General features: G+C 42.1%; 1 protein-coding gene across 3 annotated transcripts; it reads left to right on the top strand.

Annotated features, from left to right (window-relative positions):
- Positions 1–9,262: 9,262 nt before the first annotated feature.
- On the top strand, positions 9,263–20,539 carry LOC117481505 (histone-lysine N-methyltransferase SUV39H1-like). 3 transcript variants are annotated; one of them, XM_034129218.1, is made up of 6 exons: positions 9,263–9,623; positions 10,333–10,478; positions 15,615–16,271; positions 17,998–18,144; positions 18,592–18,721; positions 19,676–20,539. In XM_034129218.1, the coding sequence occupies exons 1-6, from the start codon at positions 9,569–9,571 to the stop codon at positions 19,807–19,809; spliced, it is 1,269 nt and encodes a 422-aa protein (XP_033985109.1). In that variant the 5' UTR covers positions 9,263–9,568; the 3' UTR covers positions 19,810–20,539. The 3 variants fall into 3 exon arrangements, with proteins under 3 accessions (XP_033985109.1, XP_033985108.1, XP_033985110.1); XM_034129217.1 differs by having other exon boundaries at positions 9,264–9,623; positions 15,612–16,271; XM_034129219.1 differs by lacking the exon at positions 9,263–9,623 and adding an exon at positions 9,792–9,975 and having other exon boundaries at positions 15,612–16,271.
- Positions 20,540–20,762: the final 223 nt, after the last annotated feature.

Genomic DNA, 20,762 nt, shown 5'->3' with positions numbered 1-20,762 from the left:
GGGACGAGTGGGTGAGAATCTGGTGTTGGAAGACAGAGTCAGAGCTGACATGAAGGCATTTGGCCTCTCCATTGTCTATGCTGAGACTGCAAATGTTACCTGTGGGCAGGCCAGAGCATCCAAGTGGCACAAACTGAAGAACAAGAGCACAGTCCGTCTGCCACCTGATGATGACTCATTGGACCATCATATAGAAAGGACAAATGATATTGCAAATTGCCAGCTGCATTACAATCTGCTTGAGCATCCCTCTCCCATTGGTCATGGCTGGGAACTTGTGAATGGGAAGTGCCGACCAGTGCGTCATACCCTTCCCCCTTTGACCCAGCAGCTCACACGTACTGACTTACCTGATGAGAGTAGCGATGATGAGATGAGTGAGTGTGGAGAATCAACAGATTCAGATGAAGAGTAGCGCTCTATTGTAATGTTGTAAATTCAATTTAAATGCCTTGTTAAATTACTTGTGTAATACCTTGTATTATATTAAACACATTTGTCATCAAATTCAACTGAATTAATTCATAAATTAGTGACCATAATGAGACATTTGTGAGCATAGAGAGCTACGGTTTGTTTCTCATCAGCCACAAATGTTGATCCTTTTTACCTCTGAGATGACCTCTGTGTACTTACTTGTTGTTTTACTGTTTATAACTCAACTCAGCATGAGCATATCTTTCATTAGAGCCTAATATGAAGGCTCTACGACAACGTAGAAAAATCGACCTTTTGGAGCGAAGAAATCGGCGGCCATCTTGGATTTCAAGGTCAAAAATAGGTCAAACCATCAAAACAACATCAAATATGAATTCCTCGACCCATAAAGTGCCAGAACCCATGTATTGAACAACATTGTAGGCCAAGACATTGAAAAGCTCATTTTCAACCTATGGTGATGGCAGCCATTTTGGATTTAGGGCTCTAAAATAATTTGCCCGCATTTTTGCGAGGGTCATGGGGGCTTCTATTTTTTTAAACCCTTCATAGATGACAAATCCACAGAGAAAGGAACCTCCGCTCTCCGCGGTCACGGAATTGGAGATGACCGAACTATATTCCTCCTCCTGACCCACAGCTGTGCAGGTGGCCTCCCTCTGGGCATTCTCCTCTGCCAGTCTGAGGATGAGCAGACTATTGCTCAAGGGCTGGAACAGCTAAAACAAGTTGTTGGAGAGAAGGGCTTTGCTGGCAGAGGACACGAAGGGCCACAACTGGTCATCACAGATGACTGTAGGGCAGAGAGGGGAGCTCTGGGAAAAGCATTTCCTAAGGCCACACTTCTCCTGTGCTCCTTCCATCTGCTACAAGCAGTTTGGAGGTGGCTGTGGAGCAAGGAGAGTGGGGTCACTCACGGAGACAGACCGGCACTTTTTGCCATTGTAAAAGAGATGCTTTACTGTCAGGAGATAGGCAGTGTGGATAGGCTTTACAGCGAGGCAAGAGGGCATCCAGTTGCAGCCAGGTTAGTGTTTAATGCAGACAAGTTAGTGATGTTTTGTTTAGCCATATGAACTTATTCTTATCAAATAACATCCCAATGTAGTGAAGTGATTAAGCTTTACTGTTTGGATAATTTGTTATTATTTAAAGCTTTTTTTGTTTCTTTTTTTAACCAATTGCAGGTATGAAAAGTTCCTCAGGTAATCAACACGCCAGAAGAGTGTTGGGCCCTCAGTTATAGAGGCAGTTTCCTCACCAGAGGAAACAATACCAACAATTTTGCAGAAGCGGCAATGCGTGTCCTCAAGGACAAAATACTGCAGAGGACAAAGGCCTTCAACCTTCCTCAGCTGTTTGATCTGCTGACCTCGAGGCTGGAGACCCATTATGAGGCACGCATTGTTGATGTTGCCCTTGGACGCTGGGAATCATTCCAGCGAGCAAAATTCCTCCCCCAAGATGGCAACATTGCAGCATTGCATATTCAGCAGGTAATGGATACAACAGCTGAAAAAACATAACATGCTATAGGTTTATCACTACAGAATCAATACGCACATATGTCACTTGTGTAACAAATACATTTATCCTTGTTTGACTTGTGATTTTGCAGATTGAGGACAAGAAGTTTGTGGTGAAGGGATCTACACAAACTTATGATGTAGACATGGATTTGGAGCTGTGTTCTTGCCCTGCAGGACAAACAGGAGCGCCTTGCAAACACCAGGCAGCAGTGATGAAACATTACAGCTGTTTGTCACATTCCTTTCTAACAATAAACCCAGAGATGAGAGCAGAGCTGATGAAACTGACATCGGCAGGTAAAGTCAATATTTTAACAATAACTGGTGTAATGAGACAAAATAAGGGATATACACTGTTTATTTTTATATTAATGTTGATCCCTTAATGTTTTATAGAAACCATCTCTTTGGATTTCCTCCAACCCCTCAGACTTGCGAGGCAATCATGTCAGTCGTTTAGAAGTAAGTAATAAACTAAACTTACATTAATAATGGTGTAATTATATAAAATAATTGAAACTTTAAATTAAAATAACAAAGTAGTTCTATATTATCCATGTCCATCACTAATACCATGTGAGACACACATAATTGATGTATCTCTTGGTATCTGTAGGCACCAAGCACTACGCCTCAGGATCAACAAGATGAAGGTTTGTTATGAACATTTCAACTGAACAACACAAGCACACACCCACACCCACGCACGCACCCACGCACGCACGCACGCACGCACGCCACACACACACACACACACACACACACACACACACACACACACACACACACACACACACACACACACACACACACACACACACATACACACACACACACACACACACACACACACACACACACACACACACACACACTATATATATACCTAGACTTTTCTTTCCCCTTGGACCATAACATCAGAAAAGAGGCACTGAAATAGTTAATACAAATTAACTGAATACTATCATATGCTACTCTCCTCCACCTCAGACCCTCACTGGAGTTGATATTGCTGCCCAAACCTACATCTGGCAACCATAAATCGTACCCCCCCCTCTACTGTCGGATATACCCACCTACCTGCGCCGGTTGCCCTGCATCCTGCCTCGCCGAAAGCGCTTTAGACGACGGGGAAAGCGTGCTGGTGCTCTGGTCCATCAAAAAGCATACCTGACGGCTTCTTCTGGGACTTATCCACGCCTCGGATGTCATGGCCCTCCCGCTGCACGCCATGTGAGGGATCGATGGATTCGCCCTGTTTTTCCAGAGCTGCGGCCTCTGCTGGGCCCGCTGACAGCTCCTCCTGCCCGACTGACTCCTCCCGGCCCGCGCGGCGTTCAACACGCACATCTTCGTCAGCTGAGACGCACTACACCTTCGGCAAGCCCGGAGCTAAAACTTTGCATGGCTTTGCTAAACACTAGGTCGATAGCAAACAAAACGTTCCTGCTAAACGACTTCTTCACCTCTCGTGAACTGGATTTTATGTTCCTGACGGAGACCTGGGTCCACGCTGGCGAGTATACACCGTTCTCTGAACTTCTTCCTCCTGACTGTACATTCTTCAGCTCCCCCCGTGCCACCGGCCGTGGTGGGGGCATAGCATCAGTGTTTAGAGCTAGCCTCCAATGCCGATTGCTTCACCCTGTAACTAGCTATGCTAGCTTTGAGTTGCAGCTTTTTGAACTGAACCCGGCCTCGCCTATACTCTGCGCAGTCGTGTATCGTCCGCCAAAGTGCAATAAGGATTTCATAAATGACTTTTCTGACTTTCTGTCTGGGATCATGGTGAAATATGATCGTGTTTTGATCTCCGGAGACTTCAATGTCCATGTGTGTTGCGAGTCCAAACCTCTGGTTAGGGACTTTTTAAATCTCCTTGATTCTTTTGGTCTCGTTCAGTCCGTGGCTGGCCCAACACACGAAAAAGGACACACTTTGGACTTAGTATTATCGTTTGGACTGTCTGTATCTGTAGATGAAATATGTGCAGCAACGCGTATCTCAGACCATTTACCGGTTCTGTTTACAACCTCGATCCCTTCCGCAGGAGTCGAATCACGTGCCCCTGCGTGTCGTCTGCGTTCGATTAACCCCTTGACTGCCTCACAGTTTTCTGATGTTTTTAATGCTTCTCCGATCTGTAAATTAGAGGTGAACTGTGTTTTTAATGCTGATGAGCTTATCTCCATGTTTGACTCGACATGCACACTAATACTGGATTCTGTTGCTCCTTTTACGCTTAGACGCACCAAAATTCTATCAGAGCCGTGGCTCAATGGCTGTACTCGTGCTCTCAGACGTGCTTGCAGGCGTGCAGAGAGAAAATGGAAAAAGGATAAACTCCATGTCTCCCTAGAAATCCTTCGTGCTTGCCTTTCTGACTACCAGACGGCAGTCAAAGCAGCCAAAACAGAGCACATTTCTCTGCTAATCTCCAAAAACAGCCATAAACCTCAAGTTCTTTTTAATGTCCTCAACTCGATCATTAATCCCTGTGATGTTTCTTCTATTGTGCCATCGACTACTCTCTGTGATAAGTTTCTTAAATTTTTTATTGAAAAAGTATCTGCTCTTAGGCTAGCCCACACTAGTGCTACCCCAGATCCTGCTCCTTTTCTGTGCCCTGCTGTCCTCGACCACTTTGAGCCTGTATCCCTCTCTTCTCTCTCGGATGTAGTCAAGCACCTGCGGCCGACAAACTGCACCTCAGACAGCATTCCCTCTCGCCTTCTCAGAGATGTTTTGGAATCAGTTGGTGCAAGTATTTTATTACTTATAAACACCTCTCTTAGCTCAGGATGTGTCCCAGCTGCCTTCAAACATGCCGTGGTTAAGCCACTACTTAAAAAGAAAATCTCGACCCCTCCATTCTCGCAAATTTTAGGCCCATCTCCCAGCTACCTTTTTTATCTAAAGCCCTGGAGCGAGTAGTCTACGCCCAGCTGCAGTCTTTTTTAACCATGCATGGAATCCATGAAAAGTTTCAGTCTGGCTTCAAACCCATGCACAGCACTGAAACAGCCCTTTTAAGAGTTTTTAATGATCTGCTCCTAGCCGCCGACTCAGGTAGCCCAGCTGTCTTGGTGCTGTTAGACCTGACAGCTGCCTTTGACACTGTGGACCATAGCATCCTGTTGTCACGGCTTGAACAGTCCGCTGGCATCACAGGCTCTGCCCTTGCATGGTTCAGGTCCTACCTGACAGACCGTAGCTTCTCAGTACAGCTCGGTGCCTTCTCCTCTGCCAAAGCCCCTCTTACCTGTGGGGTTCCCCAAGGCTCGATTCTGGGCCCCATCCTTTTTCTACTGTACATACTGCCCCTAGGTTCAATTCTCACAAAACATAATATTCCCTTCCACTGCTACGCCGACGATGTACAGATCTATCTGCCTCTCAAAGCAAATGTCAAACACTCACTACAGCAGTTGATGGACTGCTTAACAGAGATAAAATCCTGGCTGAGCAAAAACGTTCTCAACCTCAACGAGAGCAAGACTGAGGTCATCTTTTTTGGACCCCAACCTCCAGCCTCTCCGGTTGATATTCTGGGCTCTCTCAATAAAAACATCCTCCCCTCTGTCATGAACCTTGGAGTGACCTTCACTAGCACTTTTAAATTCGACCAGCAGGTCAGCACCGTAGTCAAATCCTGCTTTTTTTAAATAAGATTATTGGCCAAAACCAAGTCGTATTTATCTTTTAAAGACTTAGAAAGGGTTATTAACGCCTTTGTTACCTCAAGACTGGAGTATTGCAATGCTCTGTATGTGGGTATGGACCAGGCCTCAATTAAACGCCTGCAGCTAGTCCAAAACGCAGCTGCACGTTTGCTGACTGGCCACAAAAAGCGTGACCACATCACCCCAATTCTGGCCTCACTGCACTGGCTTCCAGTTCGGTTCAGAATTGATTTTAAAATCCTTTTATTTGTTTTTAAAGCACTAAATGGGCTGGCTCCGGCCTATATAGCTGAACTCCTCCAGCGCTACACCCCAGCCAGAGCTTTAAGGTCTGCTGACCAGCTGCTGCTGGTAGTGCCCAAGACCAGGCTTAAAACCCGAGTGCACCGAGCCTTCGCAGCAGCTGGCCCTAGGCTCTGGAACACTCTGCCCCTCCATGTGAGGTTGGCCCAGACCCTAGGGGTTTTTAAATCTACACTAAAAATACACTTCTTCTCTCTGGCCTTCTAGTCAGAGCGGAGCACGACTCCTGACTTTTCCTTGTGTTTTTTTTTATATATATATCTGTTGTAATTTATTGTCTTTTATTGTGATTGTAGTAATGTGTTTTTATTACATGTACAGCACTTTGGCTCGACCAAAAATCGCTTTTAAATGTACTTTATAAATAAAACTTGATTTGATTTGATTTGATTCACAGGTGTTTTGACAGAACAAGTCCAGCCCTCCAGAAGTGTCACTGGTGATAGGCCACAAGAAGGTGAGTTGTGAGTGTGCAGGTTTATGTTCACACATCATTTTGGTGCTTAATAGATTGATGAATTAATAAATTGTTACTATATGTATAATATCAACTTAAAAAAGAAACCTTTAATTTAAATATTTGTCCCTCTTAGATATCGCATCAGATGACGTCTCTCTTGTGGATAGCATGATGGAGGAAATGAAAAGTCGTTGCCAGGATCCACATTTCACTGCTGGGCTACTGGCAATGGCTAAGCAGTACAATGTCCTGAGAAGCAACCCCTCCAAACTGCTGTCAGCCTTCCATTCCTTTGGGAAATCTGGCAGCCTGACCAGCAAAAGGGCCGCCATTTTAAGGCGGGCTGCCGGACGTCAAGGCCCGATGATTGGCTGCCAGCCTACAGCTGTTGCACACAGGAAGTCAGGCGCTGGCTCAAGACGGCGTTTATTATCTGGGCGCCCTGTGAAACAGCACAGTTTAAGTTTGGCAGTGTATTTATTTTATCCCTCTGTTTAGAGGCAGGACACTAGTCAGTGCCCCTCTACACCCTCTGACTCCTCTTCACCCCCATCCCTCTGTTTAGAGGCAGGACACTAGTCAGTGCCCCTCTACACCCTCTGACTCCTCTTCACCCCCATCCCTCTGTTTAGAGGCAGGACACTAGTCAGTGCCCCTCTACACCCTCTGACTCCTCGTCACCCCCATCCCTCTGTTTAGAGGCAGGACACTAGTCAGTGCCCCTCTACACCCTCTGACTCCTCTTCACCCCCATCCCTCTGTTTAGAGGCAGGACACTAGTCAGTGCCCCTCTACACCCTCTGACTCCTCTTCACCCCCATCCCTCTGTTTAGAGGCAGGACACTGGTATTCGGTGCCCCTCTACACCCTCTGACTCCTCGTCACCCCCATCCCTCTGTTTAGAGGCAGGACACTTCAGTGCCCCTCTACACCCTGTTTGTATCTGTTTGTATATGTGTATGCCTTTCTTTCTCATTTGTTTTTCACCTTATGTCTTTGTCATGTCTTATCCCATGTATGACCTGTACCTTGTAAGTGGGCTTTTTACCAAATCAGGCCTCAAGGTGTATCTCAAATGCTGAAATATAACCTCCCTGTTAATACAAATCCATTACCCTACATCACAGTATGAAATGACTAAAGGTCCACTGCCCTCTGCAGTCATGAAATCTTTCCAGAGGCTGGTGTTGATCCAACCTAAAGGACATCACATGACCCCTGCTTGACCTCCTGCAGTTGATGCAAACAGGTAAGTGGATCATGCAGTCAACTTGGGATTGTATCCTGGGACTTCAGCTCAGCATTCAGCAGTCCCCTGCTCCTACCTCACCCCTCCCACTGTCCCAGCCTTCACCTGGTGAGACATATACACCAATTAAAAGGCATGATTATTACACAGTCAACCCTTATTCAGAGTGCCTAATAAATGTATACTTTTTTTACAGTGCAGACTTTGGCTTTTTTGGGACCATCCTAAGGCACATGTGTGTAAGTAACAAGTAATGCTGTTTAATCTGCAACAACTGTCAGGTGGTGTTATTGATTATCTTTGCAAAAGAGCCCCGACCAATATTGATTTTGACAAATATCTTTTAATTGAAATATGGGAGCAAAAACAAAAGGGTAAAATTGATCATACCATATTATATTATTATTATTGCACCTGTTTTAATTATATTGTGTTGTTTTGTTTGTGTGTGTTTATTTATATACATATATATATATATAAATATATATATATATTTATGTGTGTGTGTGTGTACAAATGATTATTGCAACTGTGTTTATTATATTGTGTTGTTTTGTTTGTGTGTGTGTGTTTATTTATACACACATATATATATATATATATTTATGTGTGTGTACAAATGAATTAATATAAAGTGTATGTGAGTATGTGTGTATAAATGAATGAATAAATCTGTGTGTATAAATGAATAAATACATGTGTGAGTACATATAAGTGTGTGTTTATGTATATATATATGTTTACAAAGGAATAAATGTGTGTATATATATATACGGTATAGGCTATATATACACACATACACACATATATAAAAACAGTATATGTGTGTATATCAATTAATTAAAGGTAGGGTAGGTAAGTTTGAGAAACCGGCTCGAGATCGCTAGAATTTGAAAATACACAACCGGAGAAAATCTGCCACTTCCTTACAGAGCCCCTCCTCCAACACACACGAACGCGCACATGACCAATGAGGGCAAGAAATAAGTTTGTGCACAGATGGAAGGCTGACAGGCAGGTAGGCCATCCAGTTATTTTAGCTGGGCCGGCTAAAATGATTGGTCGTACTTTTTACAGTACTATGGCTTCCACAGATGACATTTTTGTATGGATTTTTTGTCAAAGCACTTAAGATATTCATTGCTATCGGGATGTTAAGAGCATTCCATGGAATATAACAAAAAGTGTATCTCGAGCCGGTTTCTCAAACTTACCTACCCTACCTTTAATAAAAGTGTATATATATATAAAATAGTATCATTAAATAATGCTGTCAGATAAATGTAGTACACAGTAATAGTCAAGGTTATATTCAATATTCTGCTTACACTTACACCAGCTGATAAAATATTTAAAACGTATTTTGTTTGTCCTGAAAACGAAATTTGAGGATACACACAGGCTATTTATAGATGATAAAACACCAGTAATACAATCTCAGGACTCTTCGATATGGCTTTGATTATAGGATCGTTTACTTTCAGTCAACAAATCCTTTGGAAAGACAAAAATCAACTATTCAATATTCTGCTTTGTGACGCTATCGCGTAGAGCTACGTCGATGCTTGCGTAATGCGGAAGTGGGCGTGGTTAAATCTAAACTGGGTTGGAAAAACGATAGACTCCTCCGGAATACCAATAAACGTTGAATATAGCACGTCGTAGTCTGGAGTATTGATTGTTCATACAGTACCAGAACACAACAATAGTTGCCTCCTAACTAACAGCAGGCAGACTATTATAACTAGATACGTTCCTAACTTCTTAGTGAAAACTAGCTTCGTAAACAGCTATTGTCTTCCGGCCGACCCTCCTGACTACATCCTGAACCAATGAGAGGACAAATAGATGACGTTCATCCAATCATAAGCCGCTGCTCTCTCCCTGCAGCAGGATCCTCCCACCAATGTTGTATCTCCATTTTGGCGGCTGTGTGGAAAACATGGCGGAATATTTGAAAGGTAACTCATAAGACTACATATGATTTGATATTCCGTTATGCTTATTTACGTCGAGCGTTACACTTTTAAAATAGCTTAAATATACACTATGTTTTTTGTCATAGAGTTTACAAAACATGAATGAGAGCGCGTGGGTGGTACTTTATGGTGACTAGGAAGTCATTTGTCTGGAGTAACGTCACTGGCAGCCTCTTTTGTGCCAACATTCTGCTTGTGAATTTGAAATAATTTTGACTGTATCAGCAATAGGAATATACTTTATGTTGTAGAAAGCATTACTTATTATGTTAGTGTAGCGCTGTGTTTTTAGGGGCAGGCTGCAGGATAAGCGGAGAAACCGTTGTATTGTTAGGTACGTTTCACGCGCCATGCAGCGCCACGGTAATGTTTAAATGGAACTTTATGTGTTTTTGACAAATATTTTATGTTGCTCTGAAGGGTATGTATTCGACTATCAGAATCCCAAAGAATGTTGCTGTCTCGCTTTTGAATATCTCATCTCCTCTACTGCTGTGTTTGGCGGTCAAATTGATCGTTCGATTTCATTGAGATATGTTGATTAACGTTTGCATGAAGAACTGTTAGTAGTCTTGTAATATTGATTTGCAGATCCCTCGCATAGCAGATCCAGTTTAAATGGATTTACTTTAAGTGGGTTTGGTGTAGCTTCCATGCCTTAACACTGAGTTAAAGTGCGTGTGTGTGTCAGGTTGCAGTGTGTCCTGCAAAATGTCCTGGGAGGACCTGCAGGCTCTGTGCCGCGGAGAGAAGCTCTACTGCAAACAGCTGGGGGTGAACCGAGGCAGCACCAATGTCTATGATGTGGAATTCATCTGCGACTACAAGAAGCCTAAGGTAAACCACCAGTACTATAACCATTGGTGTGTACATGTACTCAAGTACTGTATTTAAGTAAAATGTTGAGGTACTTTACTTGAGTTCTTGCTACTTTGTACTTCTACCCCATTTAATTCAGAGGTAAACCGTGTATTTTTACCCCACTACATTTATTTAATACATTTAGTTACTTTACAGATTTGGATTAATGATGTGAAATATAATCAACACCAAAATCACAACATATCATATATATTATTCTGAAAACGACCAATCAGCAGAATGAGTATAGAAACATCTGATGCTAATACTTTTTTACTTTTACTTGAGTAACATTTTGAATGCAGGACTTTTACTCGTAACAGAGTATTCATACACTCTTGTACTTCTACTTCTACTTAAGAACAAGATCCGAGTACTTCTTTCACCTCTGATCATAACACACAGCTTTCTTATATTAACAGCTCTATCTCATCAACGTCAGGGGTTCTCCACACAAAGGGTCCTCGAGGAAAATGCAAAATAGTTTATTAAGATTTGTATTAAATTCACATCAGAACAAGGCCCTGTTTCAATAAGGGTCTGATCAAGTTGCACTTCCTCCCTGCTGATCTCCTTAACCTTAGATTTTTTGTCTTAAACATGTCAAACAAAAAACCCTTTTCCATCCTCTAAAATGCGTGTACAGTGATGCCATTTATGAAATAACATAAATGTTGCAGCTGGTTATTCCAGGTTACCTTGTTATTACCAGTTATCTACCAGTGTATAATGCAGGAACATAGAACGTAACCGAAACATTAAATATTGGCTGCAAATCGTTTGACTCATTGGAACTATATATTAAACACGAAGCCTGGCTATGGGCTTAGATATGTCTCATAATAATTTGTGTGTAAATATGTGATTTGTAAATGTAAAACACCATCCACAAATGCATTTAAAAGATTTGAAAACTCACAAATAAATTTGCAAATGTAAAGCGGATCTGCAAATACGCAAAATATTTTTACAAATTAAAAAAAAGATCTTTGAATATCTCTAACATTTACAACTTTCGATCAGGCATTTGTGAATCCATTTTGTATTTGTCGACCAAAAATGCGCTTGTGGATCTCACATTTCTGCTTGTGGATCTCAAATCTCTGCTTGTGGATCGTCTTTTTACACACGTTAGATGCATTCTTTATCACCATCATCATCATGTTATAGTGATACAGTTAGTTTGAGTTAGTTTATTGGTTCAACTTTTTTCATTGTTTTTTGTGTATTCAGTCAAGCGGGTCAAAGTTACAAAGCACTTCACATCTTATTAATCGGCCTAGTTTTACCTTACCAGTGAGTGCAGTGGTAAGGTAATCTGTTGAAAAGCACCGTATTTAGGTCAGCCTTCATAGTAAGGCTACATTATATGTTATAATATTCATCGTGTCCTTTCTACTGTATATGCATACATTCCTGTCTATTGCTTTCATTTGTATTTAATGTTATTATGTTTATACTTGTTTCCACACATTTCACAATTTGGGATGAATGAAGTATCTATCTATATATATATATTAGGGCTGTCAGTCGATTAAAATATTTAATCGCATGATTGTCCATAGTTAATCGCGATTAATCGCAAATTAATCGCACATTTTTTATCTGTTCTAAATGTACCTTAGAGGGATATCTTTCACGTTTTTAATACTCTTATCAACATATGAGTGGACAAATATGCTTTATATGTTTGTTTATTATCATTTGAACAATGACAAATATTCTCATGAATATTAAACACAACAACCTCTGAACATTACAAATATTCGCCTCAATTCAACCTGGAACCTCTCTCATACAATAAGTGTGTGTGTGTGTGTGTGTGTGTGTGTGTGTGTGTGTGTGTGTGTGTGTGTGTGTGTGTGTGTGTGTGTGTGTGTGGTGTGTGTGTGTGTGTGTGTGTGTGTGTGTGTGTGTGGTGTGTGTGTGTGTGTGTGTGTGTGTGTGTGTGATGTGTGTGTGTGTGTGGTGTGTGTGTGTGTGTGTGTGTGTGTGTGGTGTGTGTGTGTGTGTGTGTGTGTGTGTGTGTGTGTGTGTGTGTGTGTGTGTGTGTGTGTGTGTGTGTGTGTGTGTGTGTGTGTGATGTGTGTGTGTGTGTGTGTGTGTGTGTGTGTGTGTGTGTGTGTGTGTGTGTGTGTGTGTGTGTGTGTGTGTGTGTGTGTGTGTGTGTGTGTGTGTGTGTGTGTGTGTGTGTGTGTGTGTGTGTGTGTGTGTGTGTGTGTGTGTGTGTGTGTGTGTGTGCCCCCACACTGTGATGGATACACTGTGATGGATACACTGTGATGGATACACTGTGATGGATCGTGGGAGCTATGTGCCGCTCAAGGCATATATGCTCGAACGGGTGCTGCCTGGACGCTGCAATCATGTTGCGCGTACTATCTGTGCTGACTTTTCGTACAATGTCCCACTGTCTGGCTACCTGCATAAAGTCAAGTGCTCGGCGCAGTTGTCGGCGAAATGTCATTGAAACAGCTCCTTATATCCGTTAGCGCAGCTAGCTACCACCAGATGCTAACAACAACACCACGTAAGGTGTGCCTCGCTCGCGCGAGTTGCGCCACACATACACACTCCCTCCCGGTCCTCCCGATGGCCAGTCCGGGCCTGCCGGTGAGCGTGGAAGTGTGGTCTGCCACAAGCTGGCGACAGGAGCGGGGCTGTCAGCATCAGCTTGTCGATGGTATTTTACACTCGATGCGCTCTGAAACTACGGCGGCCGAGGACAAAAAATACACATGCGTTAATCGCGTTAAAATAATTAGTGGCGTTAATTTTTTTTTTTGCGTTAACGCGTTAACTTGACAGCCCTAATATATATATATATATATATATATAAGCTACCTACCTACCGATAGACAGACAGATAGATAGATAGATACATGGGCAGTGCCAGAGATTTTCTGTTGGGGGTGCTGTGGGGTAGCTTGCCGCTTCATAGAGGTTGCTCAAACATGTAGGGTTTCCCATTAATGTAGCTATGGGCTAGTGAAATGTTCTACTGCAACACTCCCCACACGCACATACAGTACACCCGCGACTGTTACAATGAAGGCTCGATAATCAGCTCACGGCATATAGGAAGGGTAAAGTGCTATTTTTTTATAAGTGGGGGGCGGACCAGCCTCCTAGGGGGTTCCGGGGGCATGTTCCCCCGGGAAGATTTGTTTTTAAATTATTGAAGTTAAATGCATCAATCTGGTGCACTTTGAGAGCAAAATGAAGAGATCTATGGATACATCTCTCAACACCCATATGAAACAGAACTGTAAACAGATTTACTTTTTCTTTATGGATATTTTACAAATCACTCTCCTTTTAAACTGTACTCTTGTTTTACTGTCATATAGTATTTCATACCTGTTTTTCATTTATTCTCTTATTGTTTTATAGCCTAACTATAATGATCATATGAAGGTGTGCCTCAGAAATACTTGTTTACATAAATGGTGATCAAACTGTTTTGAGACCCACTGAGATAACTAATGGCGCGTTTCCACTACAGCGCGGAGCACGGTTTAAGAGGGCTGTGACGTCAGCGGCCCGTTTTTGGTTGCGTTTCCACTTGGCCTAGTACCGGCCGGCGGGTCCTAATTCACAGTTTTTCTGGCCTCATAAAATCGTGGGTCTAGGGCCAGAGACAACCAGGCTGAGTCGGGCTGAGTATGCTAAACTAGAGAGAGAATCGCTGGCAAGGGGGCTACAACTACAACAAGATGGACATATTTGACCGTGATTTAATTGTAATACACGTTTCAAAATGATGCCGAAGTAACAACATACTGATACCGGTTAGTAAAAACCATGAATTAATGCTTTGTCAAGTCTGCAGACAGACGGCAGGCGAAAAAACCTTTTAAAATGCGTGTTTTCTGAATGGAGATTGGCTAAGCTAACGCAGTATATGCTCCGACCGTCCACACTCACAACAACGGCCTATACAGACATAAATAAACCAGCGACTGTACTCACCATGACACAGACAGTCTGTGGTTTGTACTTGTTTAACTTTTGTCTAGTTTCTGAACATATATGAGGAGCTGTGAGCTCTGAGTGCTAACAGCTAACGGCTGTGTTGTTTTTCTGGGGTTCTCATTGAAGATGACGTCACGGCTCCGCCTACACTGCGTTACTATAGATACTACCCCAGTTCCTAAACTGTAATGGAAGCGCAGCATTAAAGTGAGCCAGTCCTAACGAGGCCTAGCCATACCGAGCGAGGCCGTGTAGTGGAAACGCGCCATTAGACTAAAGTTAACTATCTAAACACTGAGAGAGTCCTTTACCTCACTGAGCTGACGTTATCTGACAGGAGAGGACTTTCCTTTCACTTAGTTGTAGAAACAGCTTCTAATATCTGTTAGCGCAGCAACAACAATCTTGCTCTCTCTCTCTTTCTTTTCTACAGATTACCTTACCACTGGTAAGGTAAAACTAGGCTGATTAATAAGATGTGAAGTGCTTTGTAACTTTGACCCGCTTGACTGAATACACAAAAAACAATGAAGAAAGTTGAACCAATAAACTAAACTGTATCACTATAACATGATGATGATGGTGATGAAGAATGCATCTAACGTTCCGCTGTTCATTAAAAAAAACAGCGCATTAAACAAACCATCATGCTCTTACTTTGAAAACCATGCGGAAATGTCGTCATCAGCAGGCCATCACGTGGTTTCCGAAAATAACCGAGTGACACGAGTAGATTTTAGCCGAGACCGGCAGAAAGTTTGTCTCAAAACTCCATGTGTGTAAAAAGACGATCCACGAGCAGAGATTTGAGATCCGCAAGCACATTTTTGGTCGACAAACACAAAATGGATTCACAAATGCCTGATCGAAAGTTGTAAATGTTAAAGAGATATTCAAAGATCTTTTTTTTTTAATTTGTAAAAATATTTAGCGTATTTGCAGATCCGTTTTATGCATTTGTGGATGGTGTTTTACATTTACAAATCACATATTTACACACAAATTATTTTTATGTTCACACAAATAATTATGAGACATATATAAGCACATACCTGGCATTCTGGTTTTGGGCTGCGTACATCAGACATCTTTGCAGAAATCTTTGCCCCTATTTAAAAGTGCTTTGTGTTTCAGCAGGAGGAGTTCTACCTGTTGAAGTGGAAGGGCTTCCCAGAGTCGGATAACAGCTGGGAACCCAAGAGGAACCTTAAATGCCACAAACTGATAAAGCAGTTCCACCTGGACCTGGATCAGCAGCTGAGGCGCCACAAGAGACGCAACACCCCAAAAAAACTGGATAAGGAAATATCCTCATTCCTGGTCCAAAAAGCCAAGCTCCGTCAGAGTCTGAAGCGCTGGGAGGCCCATCTGAACCAGACGCGCAACCACCCGGGCCGCATTTTTGTTGCAAACGAAGTGGACCTTGAGGGCCCTCCAAAGAGCTTCACCTACATCAACAACTACAAAGTAGGCCAAGGGATTGTGTTAGATGAGATGGCGGTGGGCTGTGAGTGTAAAAACTGTTTGGAGGAACCAATAAACGGCTGCTGCCCCGGGGCCTCGCTGCACCGCATGGCCTACAATGACAAGGGCCTGGTCCGGATCCGGCCGGGACAGCCCATATACGAGTGTAACTCCCAATGCAGCTGCTGCTCCGAGTGTCCCAACAGAGTAGTGCAGAAGGGCATCCAGGTTGACCTGTGCATCTTTAAGACGGAGAACGGCCGGGGGTGGGGGGTGCGCACGCTGCAGCACATCAGGAAGAACACCTTCATCATGGAGTATGTGGGGGAGGTAAGACCTGCTCACACACAGCTCTCCCTTCTTGATTCCACTTCCATAATGGGCGGGGTTACATGCTTATTTCACCAAATTGTTTTTTTTCGTTACGATTCATTATTCTTACAGAAGACAAAACATGCAAATATTCACTCAAGTGAAGTATAATCATTGAGAATATAGTGGAAACAATACTAAATACAATCAGCAACACGGTAAAGAAAACAAATATATGTTCAAACCGGACAATGATTTTATATTTATTTCACTTGTAAGCCCCCTCGGTTTGACACACATAAATGAGAAACAGATACATCCATAATTTAATTTAAAAATAATCTGCCGACGACAGGAGAAATCTTGGGGCAACAGAAAGTCTCTGGCCCAGCAGATAGACACCAGCATGAACACTCAGGTGCAGATGAGAGAAAACGCTGGTCAATTTGTTTGCATGCTGGTTCAAACTGGGTACTTTGAGGTATTTCTCTATAGTGTGTGTGTGTGTATTAACTGCTGTAGATCTGTTTGCGCAGTTGTAGTCTGTGCAATTTTAATATAATTCGTATTTTAGTAGTAGGCAAATAGAAGTACACCAAAAAAATATATATATACTATTTTTTTTTTTTTTTAAACTGGCAAAAAAACCTACAGTTGAGAGGTCTGGTAATGATCTAACTACTATGGTAATCAGGTAGTTCTTCCCTGTGTCTCATCCCCTTCTGTATTCACCACTTCATTCTTCCATGCCTAAATCACGGTTCCTTGCAGCCCGCTGGATTCACCTAGCATCTGCTGTCACACACTATCTGTGGTTAGGGTTAGGTAAACATGTGTGTTCTGGGTGTAGTGAAGGGGACAGTCTGTAGGTGTGCATCAGGACCCTTTTCAGATTTACTGTAATGTAAATAACTGCTGAGGTGGAAACAGTTTTTACAAAACCTGGCATTAGTAGTCTCTGTCACTGTAGTTTTACACATCTGTTGATTCAAGTCAACAAATCAATTAGTCAACTACAAATTTGATAGCTCAAGAAGCCCCGGTATAGGTATTATATTGAAAGGTGTTTCAAATATCTCTTATAAATAAAAACCGATCTGCACACTCATAGCTCCAGTTTGAAGGATTCAGATTCAGCTTAGTGACGGTCCTTAAGAGTTGGTCTTTGGTTGTCCATGAACACCCTGAGGGGAACAAGTTTTTATTATAGTAACACAGTCCCATCCTCTGCCACTCTGCATTAGGAGAAAACCATTTGAACTAATGTAGTGTATTAGCCGGCCAAATTACTAAAGACGGACTCTACATATTACGTTCAGGCAACATAAAAAAAGATACAATTATTTTCTGCATTTTAATTATTCATGATTGAAAGCCTGTGTTCTCCTGGAACCAAAACAATTAAAAGAAATCAGGCTGAAATGTTTTCTTTGTTAATTCTAGACAGGCACTCTTATGACACCTCTCTAAGAAAAGCTAAGACAGGATTTATTGCAGTGCTCTTGTTTATAGGTTTGTAATCCCTCTGTTTGTGCTGATGTAACTGTCCTTCTCTTCTATCAATGGGGCTCAGATCAGTGTTTTAGAATACATGTCATGTTTTATGGCTGAGCTTGCTCGTGCTGAAATTGATATATATCTGAAAAGGGTATTTGAGTTTCTTTTAATCAATTGTTATTTTTGTGTTGCATCCAAAAAACAATGTTTGTTGCAGTGATTTCCTGTGTTGTCCTGTTTCCTGCAGATCATCACGAATGAGGAAGCCGAGAGGAGGGGTCATGTGTACGACTGCCAGGGCTCCACGTACCTGTTTGACCTGGACTATGTGGAGGACGTGTACACCGTGGACGCAGCTCACCAAGGCAACATCTCCCACTTTGTCAACCACAGCGTGAGTGTGATAAAAGAGGATAACATTACTGTCTTTGTTTAGTGCTGTAAAAGGTACTGAAGGCACTTGTGTACATGGTACATTCAGTAACCGTAAAATCAATTACACTATACAGTCAAGTAAACGTTTGTTAACTTTGATAAGTCATACTGCAGAGTATTTTAAATGCATTACATTTTTATCCATAAGTCTCTGTAACCCTGTAAAATAAATCAGATAAATGTGCAGTGACTTGTTGATGATGTCACTTGCAGTCTTTGCATAGCTCCTCCCTTACTCAGCACATACAATATGCTGTGTATATATTAGGCTACTTTGAGTATCTAGATAAGCGCTATATACATTAAATGTATTTTTATTATTTGGAAATGTAAAGTTTCTTTCAATGTCTGCTATAGTTAAGCAGAGTCAGAAAATCTCCTGACACAAGTTGTGTTCTTTTTGCAGTGTAACCCCAACCTGCAGGTATTTAATGTGTTCATCAACAACATTGATGAGAGGCTCCCAAGAATCGCTTTATTCTCAACACGAGCTATCCGGAGCGGAGAGGAGCTCACCTTTGACTACAAGATGCAGAGTAAGGGCCGCTGATTTAGTTTTAATTAACACTGTCACCAGAATCATCTTTAGGGGCCAGCTCGCCACAAAACCAAAATAACAGTTCTTTCTCTGCCTGCAGGGCTAGTTATCAGAACAGTTTATTGTGAGCTACCGTCTCTGAAGGAAAGGGAAAAAAATGCATCAGAAAATCTCAACAGCAATGTGTCTTTGCAGAAGTCATCACCCGATTACTCAAGAAGATACACTGGCCTTGTTGTGAGCAGTTACATGTAGAAAGTGTTTTATTTTTAAAGAATCTCAGTTGTAATCAACCACCAAAAATGTGTTTTTCAAAAGGCCTTTGAGTGTAACTGACTCAAAATTGCCACACATATCCAACTAAACGGGATCTACAAAAAGCCTCAAGAATCGCTAAAGTCTGCCGAACTAGATGTTTTACTAAATTGTACAATGGGAAATGGACATTTTGACTTGTCAACACCAAATATGGTATATAGCAAGGAGGGGGATACACATTTTTGGTAGAAATAAGCAAGACCTTAAAACAAGATAGCTGCCATTAATCAAAACATCTGCCAAAGATGTGGCTTAGAATTACATGCTCACAACTCAACAACGATTCCATATCCAATCATCTAGTGGTTATGTTCATTCCGTGATGGGGAACAAGCCTATCAGCATATATGCTATTTATGTCCCTAAACAAAAAGCAAACATAATAAAATAAAAACTTAAAAATCCAACTGCGGCTAAAGCACCAGGCAGTGAACCTTACGCAGGAAAAGGCCATAGGCCAGGCTAGAGTTTTGTTCAGTTTTCCTTAGGTTTCAAATATCAAACTGGACAAAGAACAATGGTTTAAATGGTAACATACCAGTATGCAGGAGAAACATTTGGTGAAGGGCATAGTATAGAAAGTGGCTGGCTTCTCTTCTGAGCCCTCTCCATCCTGCCCTGTGTTTGTCTGCAGTTGACCCGGTGGACACGGAGAGCACCAAGATGGACTCCAGCTTCAACCTGGCGGGGCTCCCCGGCTCCCCGAAGAAGAGGATCCGAGTGGAGTGTCGCTGTGGGTCCGACTCCTGTCGAAAATACCTGTTCTGACAAAGGACTGGTAACACTGTCATCTATGGAGAGACGTTGAAAATTGTACAGATTTTTATATGAATTTTTATTTTCTTATTGTCTATGAAAGCCGAAATTTAGCCAGAAACTTTTTATATGTGAAATCCTCCAATATAAAAATGATCTAGAATTTAAAATAGAAACTGCATCATTGGATTATTTGAGTACTTAAAGAAACACATTTTCAGCCCCCCCACAGTTTGCAGATCCATTCCTGCTTCAGTCTGGACCTTCTGAGCTTACTGCAGTACTAGTGAGTATTATACGTCCAGATTTGGTGTATCGTGTCCCCCCCCCTCGGCTGATGTTCTGACTGCTCGAGTCTTCACCTCTTGAGATCCTTTTTGGAGTTCCCACATCTCAGCTATTAACTCTGTGTGCAATGCATCAACTGGTAGAAGTGATGGACAAACATTTTATCCAGATTGTTAGAAAATGTCCAACCTCTGCTTGGCTTTAAAACGTCCTCTGACCTCAGCAGCTAGCACTATTCACATGGCTGCACACCACCAGAGAGGAGTAAGAAAATGTTTCTCTGATTATAGTGAACTATGTTTTTTATATTAAAATGGGGAAGATCAAAATGACTCTTTCTATTGGATCTTTTACAGTGTATATATTTAAACATTTGAGTTATTCTTCGTTGCTGTCTGATAGGTGGAGAGCAAAACAATGTAAATAAATGGCTTTTACCGGTTGCTGTCATGTTTTCATTGTTGTAGTTTTATGTGCCGGATGTAGAGGGCTGAGGTTTTTTTTATGTCTATTCCTAGCAACATTATAACACTAGATGGTGCTTTAGATCACTTTCAACTGTCAGAACATGTTTGAGTCTCACTTCCGGCTGCACAAAGGTAAGAATTGATGTGGTGTTACTTTCAGCCAAACGTCAGACTGTATCAGTATGAACAGAGGTGGTAGAAGTACTCAGA

This window comes from Trematomus bernacchii, unplaced genomic scaffold (assembly GCF_902827165.1).
Source record: "Trematomus bernacchii unplaced genomic scaffold, fTreBer1.1, whole genome shotgun sequence".
Taxonomy (NCBI): domain Eukaryota; kingdom Metazoa; phylum Chordata; class Actinopteri; order Perciformes; family Nototheniidae; genus Trematomus; species Trematomus bernacchii.
This window is presented reverse-complemented; position numbering and strand designations above follow the sequence as displayed.

Excerpts from the sequence above, each read along its gene's own strand:
- LOC117481505 (XM_034129217.1), top strand. The coding sequence starts at position 9,569 with ATGTTGTATCTCCATTTTGGCGGCTGTGTGGAAAACATGGCGGAATAT. Across the intron at positions 16,272-17,997 it reads TCATGGAGTATGTGGGGGAG|ATCATCACGAATGAGGAAGC; the intron begins GTAAGACCTGCT and ends TGTTTCCTGCAG. Across the intron at positions 18,145-18,591 it reads CCCACTTTGTCAACCACAGC|TGTAACCCCAACCTGCAGGT; the intron begins GTGAGTGTGATA and ends TTCTTTTTGCAG.